At 38.9% G+C, this 27,051-nt stretch overlaps 1 protein-coding gene across 1 annotated transcript in view; it reads right to left on the bottom strand.

Annotated features, from left to right (window-relative positions):
- SLC2A13 (solute carrier family 2 member 13) overlaps positions 1–27,051 on the bottom strand; it is a 141,471-nt gene that overhangs the window by 87,394 nt on the left and 27,026 nt on the right. Inside the window, exons 2-3 of the mRNA XM_031600713.2 lie at positions 25,434–25,593; positions 19,233–19,441 (exon numbers count right to left, since the gene is read on the bottom strand). Of these exons, the coding sequence (XP_031456573.1) occupies positions 19,233–19,441; positions 25,434–25,593 (369 nt within the window). The remainder of the gene's footprint in view (positions 1–19,232; positions 19,442–25,433; positions 25,594–27,051) is intronic.

Raw genomic sequence — 27,051 nt, 5'->3', positions numbered from 1 at the left:
CAGTGGTTTGAACCTTCACATCTCCATGAGGGTCACAGAATATTGAAGGCACCCCTGGAGCAGACCTCTGGTTTTGTTTCCACTGAAGGCATTTCTTTATTCCATGGGCACTAAGGCTGCTGGGTGATCTGAACAAACACTATGTGGAGTAATTGCAGGAGATGAGCACAGACTCACTGCAGAGCTACACTGCTGTTCCAGCCAAAATGCAAACGTAGATGCAGCCAGTGCATCTTTTAGTAGTTGACAGCAACTGGAATGGTGCTACATAAAACAAGGGAAAAAGCAATATAAGCTGTTCCTTCAAATGGTTAGGTTTTATTCCAAATTAATTTAGAAGTATAGGACAAAATTAATTCCATATTTTGTAACACTAGCTCAATGAAATACATTATGCTGCTGCCTATGTGGGCTTGAGATCCCTTCCTTTTTCCTTGCCTTCCCATTACTATTTTTGCAAGGTTAACCTAAAACCCGAGAGTCCTTTGTTATCGTTAATAATTTTTGGCAAGAAACAAAAGGTGTTTTTTTCCAGAATAAACTGTGGTGCTTTTGTTTTGTTTTGTTTTTACAATGGAATTCCAAAGTTTTACTGCCTCCAGTATGGCTGTACATCTTTTTACTATACAAGCTAAGTACTAATAGAAAATATGTTTGCTGGTGTTGCAGGGGCACAGTAAAGGCAGGCTCTGACAGATGGTTGTGTCCTAAGTCTTCTGCCTGCCTACTGGATTTTCAGGATAACCAAAGGGAGGAGAATATAGGGTTTTAAAATAAATCTGTCAACAGGGATATGGAAAGTTTGAATAAGCAGGTTTTTATTTTATGTTGTACATCACATACAAATTGCTCCTGGTGTTCTGCTTTTCAACAGTGCCACTTCCTTGGACAGACCCACACCTCTCCATCGCCATCCCCTCCCTTTGGTCACAAGGGGAGCCCACAGGAAAGGATCTCTGTGATCAGTGGGAGAAGACAGCATGCCTTTCCATTCTTTCTGATGTGGAACCTAACTTTGCAGTGTTAAGAAAAAATCCTAAGACTTTTAAAGAAGCTGAGCAAGAGGGAGTTGGGAAGAAGGAAAGCAGAAAGCTGGAGTTGTGAATCTATCTATAATTTACCAAAAGAAAAAAACACACAGCTTATCAAAGAGGTAGTTTTAAAGAAAGGAATTTACTGCTGTCTGCAGATGTGGGGGTTAGGAGAAAAACCTTACTTGTGCCCCAGAAATGCAACAGACCTCTCCCCTCCTCTGAAAACACATCAGGGCACACCCAGCAGGCGTTTTGGGGGGCCCAGCAGGCCTCTGAAGAAACACCACAGTCTCTTATCAAAAAATAGCCACAGTCCCTACTGAAGGAGTTGGGAGGAAGCAGCTTGGCAGAAAACAGACCCAGAGGCATGAATCCACACGCATCCCAGCTCAGGGATCGGCACATGCTGCCCTAACCAAAGAAGTGATTCATCAGATAACTCACTCTGTAAACCAACCCATGAGCCTAAGTGTAGAAGAAATTAAAGCAATGTCACCTCATTCTGCTAAAATACAGGAATTGTGATTTTAAACTCTGGCCTTCTGCAGTAAAGGACAGCAACTCAATCCTGTGATGGAGAAGAGCAGTATTTTGCTTCAGAAGTCACATCTTGATAGATGGCATTGCCATGGCATTGATTTGAAATGGGAGCCTTTCCTACTCTCAGTGGACAAAAGCAATGATCAGAAATGTCACCTACGTGACACGCATGCATCTTCCCAGGCTTTGGGTGGGGAGAAGCTCTCAAAAACAGCTGATGTGACACAACAACAGCAAAAACATACAGTCCCTTGTAGGAAAGTGACATCAATATTCAGATCAGCAGCGTTCAAAATGTACACCAAAGGGCCCCTTTCTCTGCACAGGGTGACACTCAACCTTCCACAAAGCTCTACGGGACTGATTATGGTGCTCAGTTTGTTACCTGATTTCATATTGTAAGCCAGGTCCCCTACCAGACCTCCTAGCACCACACTCTACTTGTATTTTGTTCCTCCCAAAATCCAGGTATTTACTTTATAATGCTTGTTGGTAACTTAGACCTCCTAGTGACATCCCATCAGAAGGGCCAACTGGAAACAGTGCACACACTGTAATTTCTTACATCTGGATCTCCAACATCTCTCTTTATTTTACAAGCTTGGAAAGAAATATTTTAAGAGATACTAAACTCATTAATCTGGCACTGATAGTGACAGCTTTCGCTTTTTATATTTGGTATCAGATGGAAGGAAAGTCTCAAAGACTTGTAGATACCAAACAGCAGAAGAAAACAAATGAGTTACAGCGTGACAACTACTTTTCAGTTAATAAAAGTAGAGCAAATGTTTATTTAATTTTTGCATGTTCATGCTTTTCTTGAAAACAATGATGTTACTGGTTTGAAATCAGAGGAAAAGTGAATCATGCAAGACTTTTCAGAATCAACTTCACAAATATTTCAACAGCAGCTTAAAGTGCACTTCATGTTATACATATAACAGAAGAAAAAGTCCAAAGAACATGTTTTAAAACAACCCTTCTTATATTCATTGGGCAGACTCAGTTTCAAGAATTGGAAAAAAGTAAGTTCCACCTGGAAATGTATGCTGATGCACATCTTCAAGGAAAAAAAAAAAAACAACAGAACATCAATAATGACCACCATCCTCTTGGGACACAACCCTCTGGCCGTGACCATCCATAATTCTTTAGCCACATTATAGTCCAAATGTCAGATCTATATTTTTCTAATTTAGAGATAAGGATGTGGTGCAGGACCGTGTCTAAGGCCTTGCACAAGTCCAGATCTAACAAGAAAGTACTTCCTCTTTCTTTCTCATGGTTCTTTTTCCCAGTCTGGTTGTTCCCACTGATATTTGAGATTCTCAGAATTTCTGGGGAAGTTCTGCTGTGGCTTTACTAGCCCAGCTTTGTTTTTCATCCCAGTGTGGTGACATTCAGTGCATGTACAAAGCATCCAAACGGATTCTTTGGAAAGTACATGAGCTCCATGTGGGATACTGCTGAGAGAGGCACCACTGAGTCACACTCAAATGTACTACATTCATGGAAACTACTGAAAATGCCACCTGGTGGAATAACAGCATCACAAAGTACAAAATAGCCACCCTAACCCTAGAGACAACCACTGCTTCTTGCTATCATATAGGCAAAGTTTAGGATATTTTCTCCCATGGACTAGCTCACAAGACATTGTATCTTTCTGGATGTGACAACTTTAGTAAACTGGTTATAAAAGAAAAGAAAGTTCTTTTAAAGCAAGCTGACAAGACAGATACAGACCAAAAGTAAACATGGCCAAAATTTCAATCTTGATTTCCCTCAAGTACTGCAAAACCTGCAGCTGTGAGCAGCAAGTCTCTGTTCAATTTTTCCTAAGTATTCCTGGTGGATACCAATTCATTAGCCATTGCTATTGGAACAGTGTTATAATAGAAAAAACAAGAAGCATCTATCCCCATAAGGCATTATAAGAATTAGGGAAATCAAAAGACAATAGCAGATCTCAAGAAGTAATAAAAACAGGTTAAGAAAATGAAGAAAATAACAACCAACAAAAAGCTTCAGGAGAACAAGCATTACCCAGAACTCATTTTTCAGGAGGTCCACACTTCCAAAACAATCCTCAGGGATCAATTTGAGACTGCTGCTAGGACTAGAAAGCTCTAGCTCATTCAGATGGATGTTTTGCCTTTGAATCAGGCAAGATGTAATGCATGTGGATTGCCTGTCCACATCTGTCTTTGGGGATGCACAGCCCTGGTTTGCCACCTGGTTCAATTTTTTTTTGGTGATATTTTCCAAGGTTTTTGTTTGTGTTGCTTAGCATCAATTTTTGAAGAGACTGTGAGAGAGTCACTGTGTCTGTCACAGCAGCTCAGCTTGCATAAGGGCACAGGAACAAATTCAGGTGATGGTCTTGGACTTCTAAAAAGCTCAGGAGAAAAAGCAAGACACCACTCCTAGCTTGGTGAGAAAACCAGCCAAGAAGATTTCTGTAACAGTTCCTGTTCTACAGCATCATACTCGCTGCTTTGCACCTGCAAAATCAAGGCAAATCCCTTGCTTGTTCTCTCACTGCAGAAGAGTAATAATTGAACTGCGTTACAATAAAGGGTTGAAAACTGAGCTAGTTAGAAATCAAGTGGTGCACACTTTCAATGTACGGACATTTCCTAATTCAGGTAGAAAACCTGAGAAACAACAACTGTCTTTTCTGTAAAAGGATAAAGAACCTCATCAACAAACAGTAGTCAAATCCTAAAAAGTTCAGTTCTGAATTAATTCTCTGCAAACTTTCAGAACATTTAGTTCTTGTCATAAAAACAACAACAAATAAAACCAAAACCAAAAAACCCACACACAAAGCCCACACATCTAAATGTGTAGGAACATCTGATGAAAAGCTAAAAGAAAACTCAGATTAAAACAAAAAGCAACAGAATCGAAACCATCATTTACATTTCACTCTATGGTTAATCTATGGTTAAAGTTTAACTATGCACAACATAATGAAACTGTGCATGGGGAGACCAATTTCATGGACAATAAAACTGAAATGATCAGAAACTGGAAGAGTACTTGGTACTTGATAAAATATCATACATGTTCATGCTCTTCTACTGCTCCCTAGACATTTCCTGTTTGCTGTTGTTGAATCACGACAGGGTTCATGGTACTACATGAATAAACAAGCCAGCAGAACTACAGACAATTTAATTATTTCATTCCCACCAGTGTGTGAATGCTTCTCTTTGCTTATGTGTGCTCTTCTAATATTACCGCTGAATGTTCTTTTGGTGTTACCAACACTTGTATTTTGGTAATTAAAAAGAGTGTGCAACCATCTGTCTGCAGTCACTTGGGTCCGTACATACCTTTAGCAAATGAGACAAGAATAATCCTCTAGCAGCAAGTTTATTATCACTAGAAGATGCCAAGTAACAAACTGAACAGTAAATCACAGAAGCACATTTCACAGGTGGTGGATGCAGTATGGGAACTGTACTGTGCCTCAGGAAGGTGCAGCAGTAAAAGCACTTCATACCTTGGGTCTATTCTCAGTTCTACCAGAAATTCCATCAGACCACCTCAACCATTTATTCTGTACAACAGCGGGTTGACCTCGAGTTCTCCAGTTCCCAGAATCTTCATAGTGGGAGAGCTATGAGAGGAACTGAAGAACTGAAGCCCTTATTTCCAGCACATTTAGTGTGCCCTTGCCCAAAATACTTCAAATGGAGGAAAGGAGTAGAACATAGTTTGCTTGAGGTTTCGTGGAGTTTAGTTCCATGCTGTGCTTCCCAACAGTGAAGAACACATCGCAATTTTTACAGGTCAACAATACATGGAATTTTTTAGTTTGTTTACTTGTGTTGTTGTGTTTTTTTCTGCTGTGTTATTTCATTTAAAAAAATATAAGGAAAAGCAAAATTTTCTTATTCTCATGCTCACCACTAACCTGAAATTACAAGCTGTTTTATCAAGTACACAAGATGTTTGCTTTATGTAACCACAAGAGTAATTCGGATACTGCAGTAATAGATGGTTTTGAACATTTTTACTAAGGAATATAACAAATATACACAACTCATACAGCTATTTGGGAAGTTCAGTACAGAAGAATGAATCACTGGACCAAAAAAACCACCACAAAAAGTCCAAGTTTATCCTACAGGTAAAATTTAGGTGACCCACTACTACATCTCAGGCCCTAACAGCAACCTACAGTAAAAATAGTTATGTCATTGAAGGTTTATACACTCAACAGAACTCAGATTGTAGGTAATATTTTTCTCATTGTAGCCATTTCAATTATTGCAAGCTGCTGGAAGGAATCTTGAAAAAACAACTGTGCTCATCACCATAGCAACAAAATACTACACTTCTGAGTTGGATGTTGTGCAAGGTTTACCCAAAATTGATCAGCAGTTTCCAATGGTTGTTGGAAATCTAACTGTAATCTTACAATTAGAACTGGCTACCAATCTGTCTAATACAACATTTATGTCTCAATCTCATTATTGCTAAATGTAGGCAAAAGTTAGGTCTAACACTGACACCAGTATAAACCAATATTCAAATCTGCAAACACTGAGAACACAGGGGAGAAATTTTATTACCAAACAGGATTAATACATTTAAAGGGCCACGGAGGGAAGAGAGGATTGCTTTAAATTATCAAAATCATGATAAATGAAAATAACTTTGAAACTGCTATACTAAAATTGAAGACAGCTCTTCATGAGGTTCCTATCAAAAATTTGGAAGGCGTGTAAGAGTTTTTGCAGGTTAATTTCTCTCTGCTAGAGCTAGAGAAGAAAGGAATAAAAGCTTATCAGCAGGGCAGAAGAGTGCAATCTTATTAAAACTACATTTCAGAATAACTCTCATTGGATTCTAAAAACTCTTAACAGATAAGAAGGAAGAAAAAAACACAATTCAGAACACATAGAAGTCCTTATTTTAAAGTATTTTTGCAATGTACTATCTCCCAGTGTACCCAGCATAAATTGCCCTGCCTAAGAAACTGCTGCTGCATCCATGAAAGTTCTCCCAAGCTCGTGTTTTCATGTACCCACCTGCACCTGCAGAGGGAACACTGTGACCTCCAGCAGGCACATTTCTGGGGTCGGTCAGAGCGCTGCACAGAACAGGTATTTGTACCTCACAGAGCACAAAAGGCTGCAGATGGGAGGGAATGTTTCTTGGATGAGAACAGAATCCTAATTGAGCAATGACTTCTCAAATTTGTAAAACACAAGTTATTTGCTTCAAAATAACTAAGAAAGAAAAACCCCACCCAACACCATAACTCCTTCACAATGCTGCCAGATTAGGCTACACTTGCATTCATATATAGAATAAATTTAAGCTACGTTTTAAAATGTATCTTTTTTGTTTATCTCAAGGATTTACATAAACTAACACTTTATGTCAAGGAATATTTTAAAACAGTATCATGATGCAGCACTGCAGTACGTACATCACTCCCAGACCCAGCACATTATTCACGAGCCATAATCTGTTATATTTATGCACATTTATATAAAACTGGGCAGATTCCTCTAATAAAGTACCAATAGATTCATGTCTACTGACAGCCCAGATACCTAAAGCTCTTTTTTTAGGTCTCGACTACACGTTTTCTTAATATTCACTGTATTTTCACTATATACACTGCCTTTGACAGAGTAGTTAACACTAATTAAATGAATTACCAAGGACAACCAACTGAGCATCCACTGCAGTGAAAGAAATGAGAACCAGAAACTACAAACTTAAGTTGTTGTTTACACATTAAGTATTCTCAAGGTCACAACTGAAAAAAAATCTTGTCTGTTGTGGCAAAAGAAGATTTCATAAAGTCCTGTAGATCGCTAAGATCTCAGAATGATCCAGTTTCAGCCTCTGGTGTCACATGTTCCCATCCTGCACACAAACATTTCTGGTGTTTGTCAGGGTCAGTGTCTGATAAGGGTATGGCACAACAAACTGGTGTATGAATGACCAACAAGATATCATGTGGTTTTTATACTATGCTTAAATAACAACAAATTTTGACTTCAAACATCATCTTAAATATGAAATAGACTGCCTACACTCTGTCCTTTAAAAAAAATAAAGAGAAAAAAATGCTACATCTATTTAATCCTCATACTCCTATAGTTTGTCCTACAGATTTTGAGAAGACTTAGAGACCAAAAATTAAACAGCTTGACGGATACCAGCTGTGACAGATGGGGGCATGATGATTAATTTGAGGCTGCTCATTCGTGAATAGGTGGCATTTGGGTATTCTACAATGGATCGATCCTCTGGGAACATGCTTCCAAGGGCTCTTAGGCATGTCAAGCTCTAAACAATCCAATCTGGAGACAAAATGGTGTCTCAGACCTCTTCCATTGTTATCCCACACTGCAATTAGAGTAGGATAAACACTCTTCACTAAATTCAAATCGATTTATTTACAACCTGTTATCCCCTACTCACCCCACCAATCTGGTCCTTTGGTAAATACTGCTTTAATTTATCTTCTTTTATAAGACTCTTATGCCTCTTGTCTCTGGGAGCTACTAAACATTATCATTGCTTAAAAAATTTAAAGTCCCAACATGCATAAAAAATGCAAAGGTAACACGAATCAGCGTTAAAGTTTAAATCTTAGCATTTATATGCAGAGTCCCATTTTTCCTAGACAGTGAAAAGAAGGAAGGAGAATTTAAAGGGGGAAGCAATAAATACCAGAAAGACATTATAATTCCAATTATTTTTTTCTTAATTAAGCGTAGGGCTATTTTTCCTTAATAGAAACCTTATTTTCCTTTGGCTATGAAATGAACTATTCTGCAACTGTCACCTTTATTTTAGACTAGCAACAGTCAGAACCACCTACATTTTAAATTTGCTTTTATTGCCATAGAAACGTATGTTTGCTTTAACTAAAAAGGAAGTCTACTGGCTCAGAGACAATAGTCTACTTTCCATATCACAAGCTACAGAAAATATTATAAATATTATAATTTATTCTTCTATATCCATACTTGCATTCTCTAAGTGAGCTACATCCACCTCAACTACAGTGAAATTACATGTACTCTGTGTTATGTAAGATATTCATACACGTACATTCAAATGAAATGAAATCAGTGCAATCCACTTTATAGCATCACAAAAATACAGAATTTAGAATTACTCATGCTCTTAATCCAATCCAATTTCAAGTATACTTTAGAAAACTTCTGCTTCCATAATAATTTAATGTTTAGAGCAGTTGTGCACCATTAGATCCAATATTTGCAGCAAAACCTTTCCATTTTCACTACGTGATGACAAACAGGTCAAAATATGCCAAGAAAATTGTATTTTTTTTCTCTTTATAGCCACTACTGTCATGAAGAATGCAGGCAGAAATCAAAGGTTTTCAGCACTCGGGAAGTATGTATGGATATATGTATATTAATGTGGTTTAGGTATCAAAACAAAGACCTACAATCTTCTTTCCACCCTACAGTGCTGCTTCACAAGTGTCTGAGCAGAGGTGCATGGCAGCCCTCCCAGTCCAGTTCCCATAGGGCCAAAGACACCATCCCAGCCATCAGCATCATGTCCCACGGAAACCGGTAGAGAGCCAGCAACTCGAGGCTCTCTGCATTACAGCAAGATGCCTGCTTCCTAACCTGCAGTGCTAACTGCCACTGCATAGCCAAAAGGCAGAATTAACATGCAGCATGTCCGTTTAAACATAGCTAGGTAATTACAAGCAATTCAGCAGCTCAAACTGTTAGTATTCTCTTTGTAATTCTACAAGAACTGCAGCAGGAGAGGGGAAAAATAATAATGTGCTAGGCTTGATGATGTTAAATATTAGCCTAAAGTCAACTCTGTAAGGAGGAATCAATGAACACCAAGCACAGCAGGGAAAAGGAGATACTTTTCTAAGACATTCAGAGATTCTGTAAATAAAAGAATCCTCAATATTGGGAAAAAATCATTTCTTCATTTGTTAATCACTACGGCTGCAGTGTTAGAGAACTTATTTTGACTAGATAAAAACACCTACTGTCTGACTTAGACACTGAACAATACTGTTTCTGAAAATATTATTTCTTATTCAACAGAAATAGAAATACTGAAGTATGTCCAGAATTGGGACAAAAAATGTTCAAAACAGACATACACAGAAATGTAGTATTTCTGTCTGAGTGTTCAGGGGAAAGAAAAGACACAGATCAATGACTTCTGGAGCAGTGCAATGACCCTTTCCTCAGAGGAATGAGGGAGAGATCCCATTTACCAGAATAGTGATATGCTGGAAAAAAAAGCATTTCAAAGAGACTAAAGACTTTTGGTGACTATTTGGATTCTTGCACTTTATAACACCAGAGCATGAAATTTCCTGAAATAATTGGGTTTGGTTTCATTTTTTAACAAAACAAAAACCTGAAAACTGAAGGGAGAAGAACTCACAGTCTTACTGAGTCTTTTTTAAAAATTTAGGTTGCCATCAGAGTGATTTAGAGCTTTATACGTATAGGTATTTCCAAAACATGACTGAGATATTGTTTAATACACAAAATTTAATACAAACAATCTTGGAAAGACACAATTTCTAAGAACTTGTTCTGAAAATGCTGAGTATTTACATCATTACATATGGTTTCACGCAGAAAAAGTCTTTAACACTTCCCAAACAAATACATCTAAGGAAACTGTAGTTTCCCCACAGTCAACTGACAAGCAAAAAGAAAATCTAAATTAATTGGATAATTATTCATTGTGGATTATTATTCAGCAATAGTTATCAGGCACACACACTTCAGCCGTATAAAATCCCTAATCTACACATCAGCATTTTCCAGGAGATCAGTCATACGTTGGAATACAAAAGGCTCTGATAGCACAGTAAACTTCCAAGGAAGTACTTGCTTCCAAAAATGGCACATGACAAGAGTGAGACTCGTTTATTCAGATGACAAAAGGAAATGGTGGTGCTAACCCTTCCTATTCAGGACTGACATAATATGGGGAGAAGCTCCTTCTCAGTATCTTGTTTCTGAATGGAGGCAAGGACAACGCTGCACAGCTAATGAGCATCACCACAGCTCAAGGTACCATTACCAAAAAAGAAAGCAGAATTCCAAATTTTAGTGGACCAAAAAATTAAGATTTTTGAATGAAAAACGATCTTGAATTTGTTCACCCCTCATAAAAAATTTTAACCATCAAACGGAATTAACAATAACAGAAGAAAATTCTTTCTTAACTACCAGATAAAAAACTGCTCTAGCAGGTAAATAATAAATCAGCTTAAAAGTGTTATAATTATTCCTTAGCAGCTTAAAAAAAAAAAAAAGTTTTCCTCCATGCCTATTAAAATTTTCACACCACACTGTATATTTTGTCTGAATCCCTGCTGCATGAATACAAGCAAATCAAGTGGGAGCACCCCACTTACAATTCCACATTCAGTCCAGATGCCAGATCCAGCAGGGAAACAGTGCAGAATTTTTCCATGCTTTTGTTTCTTAAATAAACTGAGCTCTTGAATTCTGCTGTTAATGCAGCATAGGCCCATCTCTCAGAGGAGCATACCCAGGAAACACATCCACTGTTTCCAGCAAAGCAAGGAGAGCACCTCCAGCCTGGTGGCTCAGCTCCCGCAGCCTGGGGCTGAGGCTGCTCTGTGGGCACACCAATTCCAGCACCCATCCATTGGTTATTCTCCACACAGGCCAAGGAGGAAGGCGAGGTTATCAGAAGGCCATCATTGGCAAGGCTGGGGTATGGCCAAGCACCTCCAGCTACAAGGCATAACCTTCCTTTAAGCACATGCATTCTGCTCATTCATGCCACCCCATCACTATCAGCCTTTTACCACCTACAGGCTTCTCTTCCTCTGGCACACCTCACTTCCTCAGGCTAAAAAACCCAATCTGCATCTACTGCAGATGTCTATATAAGTGTCTCCCACCATTCAGTTTTTCTCATGTTTCAGTACTAAGTAATCAGCCTTATCACTCTTCAGGATAGGTTTTTCCTACAGCAACAAAAGAAGGACCACCTCTTTTTCTTCTTTCTCTTCTACTCTTTTCTGATTGCTTTGTTCCTTCACTATTGCTCACACTGTACACATCCTTTTTTTTTTTTTTTTTTGCTGATTAAAGTCTTTTTCCCCCAAAGTCTTTCAAGTCCGCTTCCTTCAGAAACCTTTCCATGCAGCTTTGTTAAAGTAAAGCTTAGTAAGTGCACCCTGACTTTTGTATTTTTCACCTCAACCAGCAGGAGAGGAACTACTAAATGCAACTACAAATGCTGATTGAAGTTTTTTTCTATTTTAAAGCATATTTTTAATAACCAGTCAAAATATATCACTAACTACTGCTTCTGAAATTCCAGTTCATAACAAATCTGTTCTTGTTCCTCAACAATATACTTGATCCTAAATTGGAACACGTTCCTGAACGAATCCTAGAGAGGAGCTGAGTGCCCAGCAATACATCTGGATTTGAAGCAGCATCCACAGATACCCTATTAGCAGCAGTGAACACCACTGAAATGTCAGCAAATTCACCTTTGATCTGTGAATATCATGGCTTAGAACAAAATTATTGTGTGAATTTATTTTTCAATTAATAGAGATGAAAACAAAGATTTATTTTATTTTCCATACTTCCAGCTCTAATTTTCTATAGGCTTCAGACTAAGACAAAGCTAACAACACTGCCAATGGAAAGTAGTTCCACTCTGAAGTTTTTACGTAAACTTTAGAGTGAATCTGAAACAAAAAAAAACAGAACAGCAGCTCCAACACAAAGACCCTACTGCCTCATAATGGTTCCCTATGCTTTTTATGGAGTTTCACTTTTTTCTGCCCTTTGGAATTATCCTATACAAAATGTGTCCAGACCTTAGAATCACAGAATCACAGAATCACAGAATTGCCAGGGTTGGAAGGGACCTCAAGGATCATGAATCTCCAACCCCCCTGCCACATGCAGGGCCACCACCATTCCACCTAATGCTAGACCAGACTGCCCAGGGCCCCATCCAATCTGGCTTTGAACACCTCCAGGGACGGGGCATCCACAACCTCCCTGGGCAGCCTGTTCCAGTACCTCACCACTCTCTCCGTAAAGAATTTCCCCCTGACATCCAACCTAAATCTCCCTTCCCTCAGCTTAAAACCATTTCCCCTTGTCCTGCTGTCACTCACCCTTTCAAAGAGTTGATTCCCCTCCTCTTTGTAGGCTCCCTTTATGTACTGAAAGGCTGCAATGAGGTCACCCCGCAGCCTTCTTTTCTCCAGGCTGAACAAGCCCAGCTCCCTCAGCCTGTCCTCATAGGGGAGGTGCTCCAGTCCCCTGATCATCTTTGTGGCCCTTAGGTAAAGAAGAATTTGGTTCACAATGTTCACCTGAAGCAGTCTACACAAAAGTAGCTCTTCTTCAAAGAGGCAACCAATCCCCATTTCCAGATAAACATTCAATTTCTGTAGGCATGTTGGAAACTAATGTGAAAGATGAAGGGATTGGTTTTGGTCATGAGCTGCTGAAGGAAGACCAGCTCCCAGCATCCTGCCAGGTAAAAACTGTAACCCCAGGGCCCCTAAAGTACACACACATTCACATACTCCTGGCTACATCTGCAACCTGCAGGCTGCTCTGATGTAATAGAGAACTTATTTTGAACATACAGCAGTTTTATTTTTAGATGAGCTAGAAAAAATTGATTTTTTTTTTACAGATAATTTTTCAAAGCTCATGTTAGCCTTTAAAAGGCTTTAAGGATAAAAAAGAGAATCAAAAACACTTTTTATCTGTCTCTATCAATTGTTTAGTATAGCAATTCATACTTTCACTATTGCTTGCTCAGTTTGCAGAAGGCTGCAGCCAGAAGAATATCCCCGTGCACCAGTACAGGCTGGGGACTGACCTGCTGGATAGTTGCTCTGTGAAGAAGGACCAGGGTGTCCTGGTAGACAATAGATAGACCACAAGCTAGCACTGTGCCTTTGTGGCTTAAAATGCCAATGGAAACCTGAACTGCATTAGGAATAGCACTGCCAGCAGGCCCAGGCAGGTAAGTAACCCTGTCCCTCTACTCATACCTGGTGAGGTCTCACCTGGAGAGCTGTGTCCAGTTCTAGACTCCCAGCACAGGAGACACAGAGCTCCTGGAGTGAGCCCAGTGAAGGGCTACCAAACAACAAAGGGACTGCAGTATCTCTTGAATGATGAAAGGCTGAGGGAGCTGGGCCTGTCCAGCATGGAGGAGACTGTGGTGGGATCTGACTGATGTGATTAAGAACCTCAAGGGAAGGTGACATGAGGATGGGTCCAGACTCTTCTCAGTGGTGCCCGGCAATGGGATGAGAGGCAACAGACACAAATTGAAACACTGAAGTTCCATATGAATAAAGACAAAATTTCTGTGGGAGTGGCAGAGACTAGAGCAGGTTGCCCAGGCAGTTGTGGAGTCTCCTTCCCTGGAGATATCCTAAAGCTGTCCTAGACACAGCCCTGGGTGATTTGCTCTGTGGGATGTTTGGACTACATCATCTCCAGAGGTTCCTTCCAACCTCAACCCTTTTGTGATAAATTATCTGATCATACACTGAATCGAGTTAGTGAACTTTCTCAAAATCAAAGTGCCTCTATGTTCTATTTGATTGCATTGTATAAATTTTAAATGAACCAGAGGTGTTCTTTTTTCATGACTTCAATTCAAAATAAATTCCAGTGAAGACATGTCACTGCACAGGAAGAATAATTGTTCTTAAGAGACAGGAAATAATTCTACAGCTCAAATAGTTAATATGTGAATAGAACAATGACATTTCTTCAGATACCTCATGTGTTGGCTGTACTCTCTCACAAAACCAAAAGCAAAACTGACTTGGTTTTGCAAAGTCCCTCACATTGGTATTGTCACAAATAAGAATTTCAGGCTTGCAATCATGGAATTTGGGGTTTTCTTGGACAAAATCTTTAGTGCATCTCTTTTCTTTTGCCTGAAAGATTTTAATCCAGTTTCTTGGTTACAGGTAACAGCAGCCACTCAATCTCATGAAAGAGGGATTCATTCCAAACAAGGATTAGAGCGCCTACAACTGAAATGGTTCAGATCTTTGCACAGTCCTTCTACAGCATAACAGTACTACCAACTTTCATTAAATAAAATTCTAGCTGATGTCCAATAATAAGCATGTCTGTATCTTTTTGAATTTCAGGCATGTCAGGCAATTGCACAGGATAAAAAGGACTCCCAGAAGCAAGGGTAGTATTATGATTAATAATGAAAGTACTGAAAGCTTCCAGCATCTCCCTAGGTAGATGTATGTCAAATGGCTGCAGCCAAAGCCATAGGCAGAAACACTGACAAGTTAAAATATTTCTTAAGCAGAAAAGTTGCAAGAAATATAAATATACTGTAGCCGGGAAGGCTACCTTCCCTGACAATATCCTATTTGAACTGACAGTTAATTGATAAAGTTATAAGCTGAAAACTATCTTTTAAGCTTAAAACTTTCTTTTAAATCATAACACATTCATCTCCTGCAGGAGAAATACAGGGAAATACAAAACCTGAAAGAGTAGACTGACTCACAGATCAGATAGTAAATTCAGCAAAGAAGGAAAGCGAGTGAAGATGAAAGTGAGTGAAGCTTACAGGATTTAAAGAATAGTATGGATACACTGTTCTCAAAGAAAATTCTAAATCTATAACTTTTTTTTTTTTTTTTTTTTTTTTTACTGGAAACATCAGAAAATACCTCATCCAGAAGCAACAGCCATTACAAAACGTTCTGGAAGGCACAAAAGGGTAGGTTTAATTATCCTACAGTGCAATTATACATTTTCTAAATCACTCAGCGTACTTCAACAGAAGCAGCATGGTTCCACACACTGCTAAGTCAAGCACACTTTTTACATGGCCAGAATTACAGAGCATAATGTGCAAATAAAAACATCTACATATGTGTCAGAAATTGACACATGTGCATAGAAGCATCTTATAAAATGTCTATCCCATGTCATATCGGAGAGGTTCAAGAGTCTCAAAAGTAATTCAGAGGTCAGAAAAGTGTAGAATAAATGGGACTGGGGGAGATTACACTGCTCTCCTGGTGTAATTATGATCCACGCCTATACATACTTTATTTACACAGATATAAATGTCTAATCTTAATGCAAATTATATGTATTTTCCAGACATTGTGTTAGTACAATACTCACCACCACTGACTTTGTGTGAAACATGGGGTATCCTGGCACATCATAGCTCAATACAGGTATAAGAGGAGCATGTGGAAAAGCTTTGCAACTTGCAGGTACTTTCATCCAAAAGGATAATTAAAAAAATGACATTTTCCTATATTTTTCTTTGAATACTGGAGATCTGTTAGGTATTTAGGAAATTAACTATCAATCCCCCAGTTTCCCTATTGAACAGCAGCATGATTTCTTTCTGGTTTGAATTTACCGCTGCACTGGTGGTCCATAAAACTTTCACAAAGTTACTGTAAATTCACTCTAACATGCCTGCTCAATAATTAATATTACAAATCCCACACCAATTCATTTAGTAGCACAAGTTACTTCATCTGTACCTGTATATTTAAGCCACTGTAGCAGTGCTTACACGCAATGCTATGATCTGATTGCCAGTTCTTCACTAACATGCAGCACAGAACCTCAGCAGCAATGTTTAGCTAACTGGAGGAAACAATCAACCCTGCCATTGATGCTTTCCTGGATCTAACCGCTTCTACCTGTTTTCTCCCTCTTCCCTCCCCTTAAGACTGCACGAGCCAAACAGCAGGGAATTTGCAAAATCTAGAGCCTGCTTAAAGGGGAACGGCACGTACCACTTAAAAACTACTGTTTCCTCCAATCTCAGGGAGCTCTCTCCTTTCTAAGGTCTCCTTCCATAACCTTCCTACCCTTGATACTCCTATCACCAGATCTCTTTGCACTACAACCCTGTCATCTGAGACAATGGTGGTAAGAGATGCTGATGAGCTGGACTTGACCGAATTGGTTTTGTGACATTACTGCAAATGCAGTGCCTTCCTCCTCTGTTCTTAAAACGTGAGCTGTGGCACAGAAAACAGTCACGGACTTCATAGCACCACAGGTTACTGTAGAGGTACAAAACACAGCATGCAAAAGTCGTATTCACTGCTGCTAGAAAACTGTCATCTGTATAACCACTAAGGAGGAAAGTGTCACAATCTGAAAATGCTAAAATCTAAGCAATCTCGGCAGTGGTGATTTGGTTGAATGTATTGGAAAGGATAAAGGGGTGTGAATCATTCACCCAACAGGTACCCCACACTGGTACAAGAGATTTCTGAAGCAGAAGTTGCTGCTCAAGGCATTTTTATTGCTTTCAAGACAGAAGCTGCTTGATGACCATACGGAAACTGCAATGAACCTCTCTGGTTTTATGACAGACGTTAATATTAAACCTTTTTAGAAGTAGTTTAAAGCAACACAGATGAAGTTCTCCTGTGATTCATTAGTTCAGTGACAAGAATAGCTGATGAAACAGTTACAAAAGGCAGATTTTAGTGTGGGACTAGGAGAATATGTTCCAGCTGCACCCTGTTACTCCCTTGTAGAGTCAGATACAGGCTTATTTTCACTTAGAAAACGATGCCCTGAAGAACTGGCAAAGATGTTTATGTATCAGTTAATGAAGAAGAACATCTGTTCTTCTTCAAAAAAGGAAATGCCAAAAAAGGAAATGGCACAACTACCTAAAAGTAAGTGGGATGATTTTTGATTTGCAAAGTTGTCTTTCGTTGAATTCCGCATACAAACAGGATGTACCATGCATTCCAAGTTCAATACTGAAAATCTAGACAACTCCTCAAGAAATGAAGATAATTATAATTCAACATTACTTTTAAATACCACCTATAAGTCCCAGAAAAGTAACAAAAGAAGCACGTTTTGATGCTGACACACAACAAATGCTTTTAGAACAACCAGGAGTATGAGATAAATGGGATAAGAGCAATTACAGCTAAGTTGCAATCAAAACCAAAAGTGACCATGACTATGTAATGCCTATTTGCTAAGCATTTACAACAAGTGGGTAAGCAGGTATTCAGAACTACCCTCACTACGCCATTTGGTGGCAGCTCTGAAGCTGTTGATTATCCAAGAGGAAAATGCTAGTTTCCCTGTAAGCATGCTTTCCCATGGGAACATGCTTGACTAAACTGCAGCAAGACAATTATTTTTTCTTTGGAAAAAAATTAAAAAAAAAATAATCAAGAAACTCGGGAAGCCCCATAACTGGTATGCCAGTCCAAGATACAGTTGCATAAAGGACCAAGTTGGAGTCAGTCCTACCACAATCTTACAACAACAAATTTATAAACTGCAAAGCAGCAGCATAAAAAATGATTTAAAAGAGAGAAACAAGGTTGTGCTATATAGCCCAATGACTGAAAATAAGGAACTGAACCAGCCAAACACCTGCTTCTTTTATTTCTACAAAGCAGATAAACATTAACACCAGACATTCAGTGGCTCTCCATGAAATCAAAGAGACCAATGACTAATTAGGATTGAGAACCTTGGCACAAGACTCTTAAAACCCAAGCTGTTGTAAGAATATCCACTTCAGCTTTTTGTCAAATCAACTCAAAGAAGTTTTCTTTCCACTGCTAAAGAACCAAAAAAAAAAGCCTGAAAAATAATGGAAGAAACAAATCCAGCCCTGCTACAAATCAGTGATGAACATTTTGAAAATCATTTCACTAGAATGCAGTAACTGCTTCAAGATACCCAATCTTCTATTATAAGCTGCAAAGTTAAACTCAAGGAGGCAATGACATTGGATACTATCAGATACAGGATCTCAGTATAGAATCTCAGCTGTCAAATAAATTGCATTTTTATTTCCACATTCTGTGAGAAGTTATAGTACCATACTAACTACATATAAGGAAGCAAGAACTAAGGTGAATCTCACTTTAGAGACATAATTAAGATTCCTATCCTACTTCAGCACAAAGCTAAGAAAAATTATTTAGTAGTCAAGAAGACAGTCAATGGAATGGTAATCTTGCTTCATAATTCATGTCTACGTACACACAAAGTTTTGAGTAATTATAGCATAAGGATACAAAAACAGTGTAAAAGTATTTGATTAAGATGCTGCATTCTCTTGGGCAGACTAAGAAATAGACTTCAGAAACTGCCCTTACTGAAAAATAATTTTGTAAATCTTTCCAAAACTGCTTAGCTGGAATTATGATGAGCCACAGTATAGACTCTGGATAACGCATCCATGCAAAATGCCTTTTGACCTTAATGGTTCTTAGATCTTTTTCTATGAAGAGAGAAACCAAACTATTTTATTTCCACTCTTCAAGATGTGCATTCTTAAAATGGGTAATTTTTTGAGTGCAATTCTCATGTAACTCTTGCTAGCATAACTTGAAATCTTACAGAACTTTCCTTCTTCCTCATTTAAGATATCAGAATTAAATTTAAAACTGTAGTATCACAGAAACATCTATTCAACTCTGAAATTACCAGTACATGAGGTATATTAAACAGCAAAACTATCAAGAACAGCAAATCATCAGGCTCCCATTGGCTATGACATGAAAATTTCTTCTCATTTCATCTTGTCAAGGATTGACAGAGATGCCAACAAGCATTCACAGCATACCTGCTCCAACTTCTTTTTCTTCTTCTTCAATGTTGTTTTTGATACTGTCATACTCCTCATCGATTGCCTGGTTGCCACGCATCTGAGACAGAATCCTCCTTGCTCTCTGAGTCTGGCCTTTCTGAATCAGCCAACGGGGGCTTTCAGGGAGAAACAGGAAACCAAAAAACTGTATAACTGCTGGCACAGCTGACAGCCCCAACATGTACCTGGAAATAAAGAAATAAACAAATTTCTTGTATTTGCCTGCAAGAGCGTGCTGTGAGAAGACACACTTACAGCAACCCAGGCTGTAATTTACAAACCAAACCTTATTCCATTGTATTCATTATTGCCAGAAATTAATCAGGCAAGAACCCTACTCCGGAAGTATTATAGAAAAAGGACCTTTGCTTTCTATTCCAGTGTACCTCAGGATGTTCTGAATATTCTGCTGTCATTGACTCAACAGTTGCTTGTTGAGAGGACACTAACTCAGACTCAGTGAACATTCTGAAACAGTCCAGTGGTTTGGAACCTGATATCCCTACTGTGAAGATATAAGAAAAGAATTAAAAGAAAAAGAAAGCAAAGGTGTACAGAACAGATCGGTACTGCTGATGACAACGAGGCTGAAATGCTGCTCATTGTTTTACAGACATAATAAAAAAGATAAACCAAAACTAGCCAACCATAATTGCTTAATTTGGTCAGCAAGTACGTGTACACAGACACAAGTGGCCAGGGAACAAGCCTCTTGTATAAGGAAATGGCTGTTTCTGACTGTAGACAGAAACACGGAAAAAAGTTCATTTAATCAGCACTGCATGCATTTACACTACGTCTTTTAGATGGTCTGCTCTTAAATGTTCAGCCAGATGCAGTGTTGTTTTAAATCAAAACAGCATTTTAAGTGCCCAGAGGGATTTCACTGTACACAGCAATAATGCCAGGATTACTGCTGCAGGAGAGCTGCCCCTCCAGCAGCCAGCACTGCCACCTGTGCAGCGCTCACACACAACAGGACTTGCTCCAAATGAAGTGAGGCCAAAGGCCGTGGAAGATAAGCATACCAACATCTGCCATAGGTGGTTCTGATCCTCACACTCCACATTTTTATTTCCATCGGTGAAAAACTATAAACAAGGATTACAGAATAGAGCATAATGTTATTCTGCTTTTTAAATCTGACTTTTTTCCCTGATAAATCCTTTGTGCTTGAAAGATTATTTTGGCTTCTATTAAAGACTTTAGATGGTGTTGGCATCATCCATACATCATTGCAAACAACACAGATTTCACATCAGTGGTTATAACCATTCCACCACCACCAGAAAACAGTCTTCAGACTGAATAAGGGGTAGTCTGTACTCATAAATAGGTTCACACCTTGAGATCAGTCAGGAAATTAGGAAGATGAGCAACTCTTTCCACTAGCTTCTCTCACTGTGCACTCTTTCACACTGATGTTTCCGAATTCTCTCTCATGGATGTTTTTATAAAGTTGGCTATGCAATGAGATGGCTAATAGAGCATGAAAGAGAGCAAGATTGTTAATGGAAAACTCGTTTCAGGGCAACAAACCACATGCATTTGACAAGTCCAAATGCATTTCTGGTGAAAACGGAAAAAGACACACAAGCAACAGGGCAGAAAAATGGAGAATGGAAAAAAAATACAACACACAAAAAGGTGAAGTAAAGAAGATGGCCACCCCTGGACAAGGTGCATGCAGGCCAGTCCTCCCATCCCCAAGCTGAGCTCTCAAGTTCCTCCTTAACTTGGCAACATTTTCCAAAGGTTATATAATTACATCTTGGTCTAGAAATAAAACTGCAAACAAGCCTCTCATTTTCAGAATGGTATAGCTCATCTTTAGTCAAAAAAGAAAAAAAAAAGGAAAGCAGGAAGAAAATAAATTCAAAACGCAAACATTGTGGAAGGATTAATTGCTGAGCAGACTTCAGCCAGCATATCTAACAAGTGTCACTAATGTTCTCATTCCTCATTCACTAATGGTCTCATTCATCTGTGTCCTCATTTCTTCCTATGCTCCTCCTTCTCTACAAACAGTATTTCAGAAGCTGCATACAGAATCACATCAATATATACACTGCTGAAGCTCAACAAATAGTATATTCAATATCTGTGATTAGTGTGGTATTTAGAGAGCCTCTTCTATTTCAAATGAAGAGTAGTCCAAAGACACAGAAATTAAAAGCACAACTGCTGTGTTCTGACAAACTGCAAGCAATAGGATCTTTTAGCACATCTAAGTATACAGATTTAGTCCTTGATACTCATATGACCCTGTGTCTATTCCTCCAAAGCTCTTCCATCCCTTAAATGCAGCAGAACTTTCAGAACCGAGCAGCTGCATATCTGCAATTATTTTAGGAGGGAAAAAAAAAAAAAAAAAGCAAGATATAGGCTGTTATCTACCATTGAACACTGTTGGGTTGTTTATCACAGAGAAGATAGAAAAGAAGCACAGAGAAAGTGTTTGGTCACTAACAGCAGTTTCCAACTGACATATTTCTGGTCAAAGGAGAGTACAAGGAGCAGGCCAGAAGGAAAATATTCACTTAGGAGCATACGTCCACTCTAAGTTCATGAGTTCTTGCAATTTTCAGACCAAGCAACTCTGATAGAACCAATTTAGTAAAGGCAGGCAATTTGGACATTACGTGCTGTGAGCCAGCTTTCAGAAATCTAATACAGTTCTTTCCTATATAGAAAATAAGACTTTGCTTTTGAAGTCAGATGTCTAGCAGACCTGAAAAAATCCAGCAGGAAATTTAGTAAGTCAGTGGTAACACTTCTTCTGAGACATACACCATTAAAATGAATTAGTAGTGTTTTATAAAACTAACTTGTCAGATTCAACATTTGTTTTCTTTTGCTTATTTTTAATTTAATATCCAGCATTTCCAAGAATAAACAAAATTAAAGTTCCCGTTTTTTTTTTTTCTTTCTTTCTAGTATACAGCCACTTGATCACTGAGAGCTACAATAATTGCTGTAATTCTCCTTCTTATATGCAGTGACTCAGGAGCGAACACTATGAAGTCTCTCCAGGTGCATGCTGGACACTCTTTCCAAGAGGGAGCCCATCTGTACCCTGCTCTGCTCAGTCTCAGCTTGCAGCCAGCTAGCTGAGGACAGAGAAGTCTGCAACCCCAAACCCACCACTCCAGCACTTCCTTGGATACTTCAGCATTAGCATAGCCTATTTCCGCCCAACACATCTGAGAAGTGGAAATGACTACCTATGACAATTTTCAGAAGTCACCTGGACAAAGGCCTGAATAAATAAATTCAGCCTGCTTCACCTTAAGATGCTAACCCAGCTCGAGGAGCTGTAAGTTAGCCTTAACACTCCGGATTACCTTTCAATGGAAATTTTCTATGATTCAGAAAGTGCAGCAGATCTATTCTTAGTTTCCCACAATTTATTTTTACTACCTTGAAAGTCGTAACATTTCCTTCTCTATACCTTCTCTATGTCTTGCACACAACTATGTCTTTTCTTCATGAAAAACTAGAGTCGTAGAATCATTAAGGTTAGAAAATACCACTAAGTTCACCTATTCCAGCCATCAACCCCTCACCACCATGCCTACTAACCCACATCCCTGACTACCACATCTATCCTTTTTTTGAAAGCCTCCAGGGACGGTGAGTTCACCACTTTCCTGAGCAGCCTGTGCCATTGCTTGATCAAGAATTTGATCAGGCTATGTGATGGCCCCGTGGACAGCCGTGGACAGACACACACGTGGAAGAAACCAGTACAGAACAACAAGAGTGAGGAGCATCTCAATGGGAAGTACTATGGTTTTCATTGGCATCACTGGCCAAATAAACTGTAAGGGAGTAAAATATGGTTCAAAGGATCTTTTACACACCATTGTGTTATACTCACACATTGTGTTAATGACTGTTTACAAGGGTGGATAGTGACAGGACAAGGGGAAATGGTCTTAAACTGAAACAGGGTTAAATATTAGGAGGAAGTTTTCACTCAGAGGGTGGTGACACACTGGAACAGGTTGCCCAGGGAGGCTGTGGATGCCCCATCCCTGGAGGCATTCAAGGCCAGGCTGGATGTGGCTCTGGGCAGCCTGGTCTGGTGGTTGGCGACCCTGCACATAGCAGGGGGGTTGAAACTAGGTGATCATTGTGGTCAGAGGGGCAGAATCACCTCCCTCACCCTGCTGGCCATGCTGCTTTTGATGCAGCCCAGGATACAGTTGGCTTTCTGGGCTGCGAGGGCGCATTGCTGGCTCATGATTTGTATTTATCTGAACAATTACACAAAAATACAGCTGAAATAAGATCAAGACTTGTTGGATATTTTATTAGCAATATTTTTCTTCCTATATGGTAGTATTTACTGACACAGATTACAAACACATTCTTAGCTCGTAAGCATCAGCCCACTGATGCAAAAAAAAACAAAAAACAAAAAACCCATATTTATATCCACAAATGCTTTCCCAAGCAGAATCTCTAACCTCTGAGATAAACTGAAATCAAAATATCTGCCTAAAAAGAAAGTGCACAAACACCTGAAACAGTAATGGTGACTCAGAGCTCCATAGAGCAAATACCTTTGCTGCCCATTCCTCACCACCCAGCCCCATGCACAGGGAGCTTTTATGTTAGCAAATTACTTAGGCTAATAGTCAATTTAAATTAATTATGTAGCTACTGTATAATCTGCATTGGTTGTCAAATACTTCCATTTATTTTACCTACCCATGCATTACTGCATATCATTACCTTTTCTAAAAATTGAACATATTTCATTAACTGCAGAAAGGGATTAAGCAATCCCCTAAATTTTTCTTTCAGTGAAGTCATTTCTCTGTCCTCTATAACTGGAGGCACAGTCTGAGGGAGCATGCAGCTGCCAATGACAAGGACATCAAAAGATTCATGTGAAAATGTGAAATGCTATTTCCACTTCAGCTAGAAAGCAAAAAGCACTGCTAGGATCGACTGTATTAAATAAAATCAGCATGATGTCATTTTTTTTCTTAAGGTCAGAATGTGACATCTTTTTACCTCAGAGGCAAAGGAAGCAATCACTTGAGCAGAAAGTAAAAACCTCAACATTCTTGGATCTTCAGACATCCACAGAATAAACTGTGGATTCACCCTGCAAACATTAACTTTTTGTTTTAATGCATATTTCTTTACATATTAAAGAAAAATCAGCCTCTAAATAGCTCTGCATATGTCCCATATTGTTTCTAACTTAAAACTTCACCTAGTAATCCTTACTCAATTCCATTGAAAGTCAGTGAATGTAATAATATTTATATTGCAAGCTTTTTTGGGGCAGATAGGATGCGAGAATATTTCATACTAGGATTTTCAAATATCAGAAAGGTTCCAGGCTGTAGCAGCAGAAATTGAAGAGCCTACAACAGCACACACCCTTTTCCCAAGAGAGTTTCAATAAAGAAGCAAACATAATAAGCACGAGTTTCCAAAAACTGGAATGTGTCATATAAGTTACTCCTCCTACACATTTCTGTTAATAATTTTTTCACATCAGCACTGCAACTAAATTGCTGAGCTCCAGAAACGTCTAAATTCTCTCAAATGACACATCACCATAAAGAAGATTGGTGCAGTCCAGAAACTCTTAGCAATGTCTACAGGAAGAACAAAATATTCAGAAAGTAGAGTAAAAGCAATTCATGACTTCCGTATAATCAAAAGTTGATAGTTAAAAGTTACACTACAATATCTGTAACTTCAGTTCTGATTAGATTACTACTGCTCAAATTAAGTGCATTCAAAATACACCTCTATTCTGTGCATGTAGTATCAGTTACAGGAAATGTGCCTTTTGAAAAATCAGCGTGTAATTATTCTAAATGCAAAAGGCAAGCTACTTTTATAAACATCACGATGATAGTTCAAGCTTGTTGATGCATATGCATCATATGCAATGAATGCATTGCTCATCCATTTTAAAGTTTAGTGAAATCAGAAAACCTAAACATATTGTGAGTACTGAGTGAAGGCTTTATGTATATCATTTGGCAAGAGTTAATTATTAAAACTCCACTTCAGAATGCAGTTCTACCATTTCGTATGTAAACTCTATGGTGATAGCTGTCAGCCACTAAAAGTTATTTCATACATGTATCTAGCCTTGCCCAAACCATAACCACGTTTTGCTTTTAGCACTGAAGGCTCACATACCTCCATCCATCCTTCACGAGGTAGCTGAACAGTCCATCCACGACGCTTGCAAAAAACTGCCCTCCAGTGATGAACAGGGTGTTAATGGTGACTAATCTGCCTCTTAAATGTGGCGGAGCAACTTCTGCGATGTACACAGGCACTGTCATAGATGCTACACCTACAAGAATAAATTAAATTACATTTAGGGAACTGAAAGAGATACTACATTCTTTTTATTTTTTCTCACCTTGAAGAAAACACAAAGCTAAGCATCATTGCTATTATTACTACTATTATTATATAATTTTATTATTGTTATGTAGAATTATTCTTTCTTGACTTCTCTGGAGTTTAAAACTACCCCATAATGCACTAAAAGCTCTAATACCATCAGTAGGCAAAGACTGAGGGTCAAGCACAGCCACCTTTTATTCTCTCTTAATATCAGTAGTATCTCCTATGAATTAAGCACTGGCTCTAGATGAGCCACTTGTACAAGAGACATGCCCATGGGAAGACAAACACATGCATACAACCACAAGCCTAAGAGCAGAAGTTCAGTGACATATAAAGAGCAGAGAAGGGCACAGCTCACGCTTCAGTGGTCCACATCCACCAAGAAATCCACAGTCACTTCCACACAATTCACAAAAATTTGTTTCCCTATTTCATTAGAAGAACCAACATGACATCCTGCAATTATTTTTTTTTTTAATTTTTGTAAAAAATAATAAAAAAAAAGAAAACATGCTAGCACAACATGCACAAATCCACATTTCTGCTGAAGCTGAGCAACCGCCTCCTCCAGCCCATCCTCCCTCCCCCCTCAAGGTGAGCTGACAGAGCTGCTGGGACCTCCCAAAGCCCAAGTGAAGAATACAGATTGGTTAATAAGATATTCTGATGCTCAGAAGATCTCTTATTACAGTGCACGTTTGCAACAACTTCTCTGCATGAGAGCCTGGTTCCCTGGGCAAAGCTCCTGGGGCACACCGATGCCTCCTCCTGCCTTTCACAGAGCAATTCACACACAACACAAAAACACATAGAAGTGTCACCAAAGAAAAAAGAAATTAAAAATGTGTTTAATCTTTTTTCCAAATTGCAGTAGAACGCACCAAAGAGAAGAGCATCCAAACAGCCCTTTGTAATACAGAAGTATATTTTCTAACACACTGCACCATTAGGGATATTCCTCTTGTGTCTTTCACAGTAGCGTTTCAACTAATTACAATTAAAGTGATGGAGACGGCATACAAAAAAGAGAAAGGCCTTTACAGGAAAGTGGAGGAGTACATTAGCTTTCTCAGAACAAAGCCATCAGCCACAGACCAGCTACAGAGAGCTAGGAAAGGCTAGGCAGCAGAATGAGCTCCAAGCAGTCCCCTGGCACAGCCTAAACATGTTTCCAGCAATCACTATGTCCAGCAATTCATTTACCAGAGACATCTGATATCTCTGGAGGGTATCACTTTTTGTATGTTCGGGGTTTTTAGATACCATTCATATTTTGTTCTCCTCTACTCTGAGCAATTCTTGCTAAAAGGCCACAATGCCTCTGACACAGAGCCAAGAAGTGATTGAATTCAGAGCAATAGGAATGACATGGGAGACCAAGTTCCTCCAATCAGCAGCT

The sequence above is a fragment of the Phasianus colchicus genome, chromosome 1, assembly GCF_987193195.1.
Source record: "Phasianus colchicus chromosome 1, bPhaCol1.hap1.1, whole genome shotgun sequence".
NCBI lineage: Eukaryota > Metazoa > Chordata > Aves > Galliformes > Phasianidae > Phasianus > Phasianus colchicus.
This window is presented reverse-complemented; position numbering and strand designations above follow the sequence as displayed.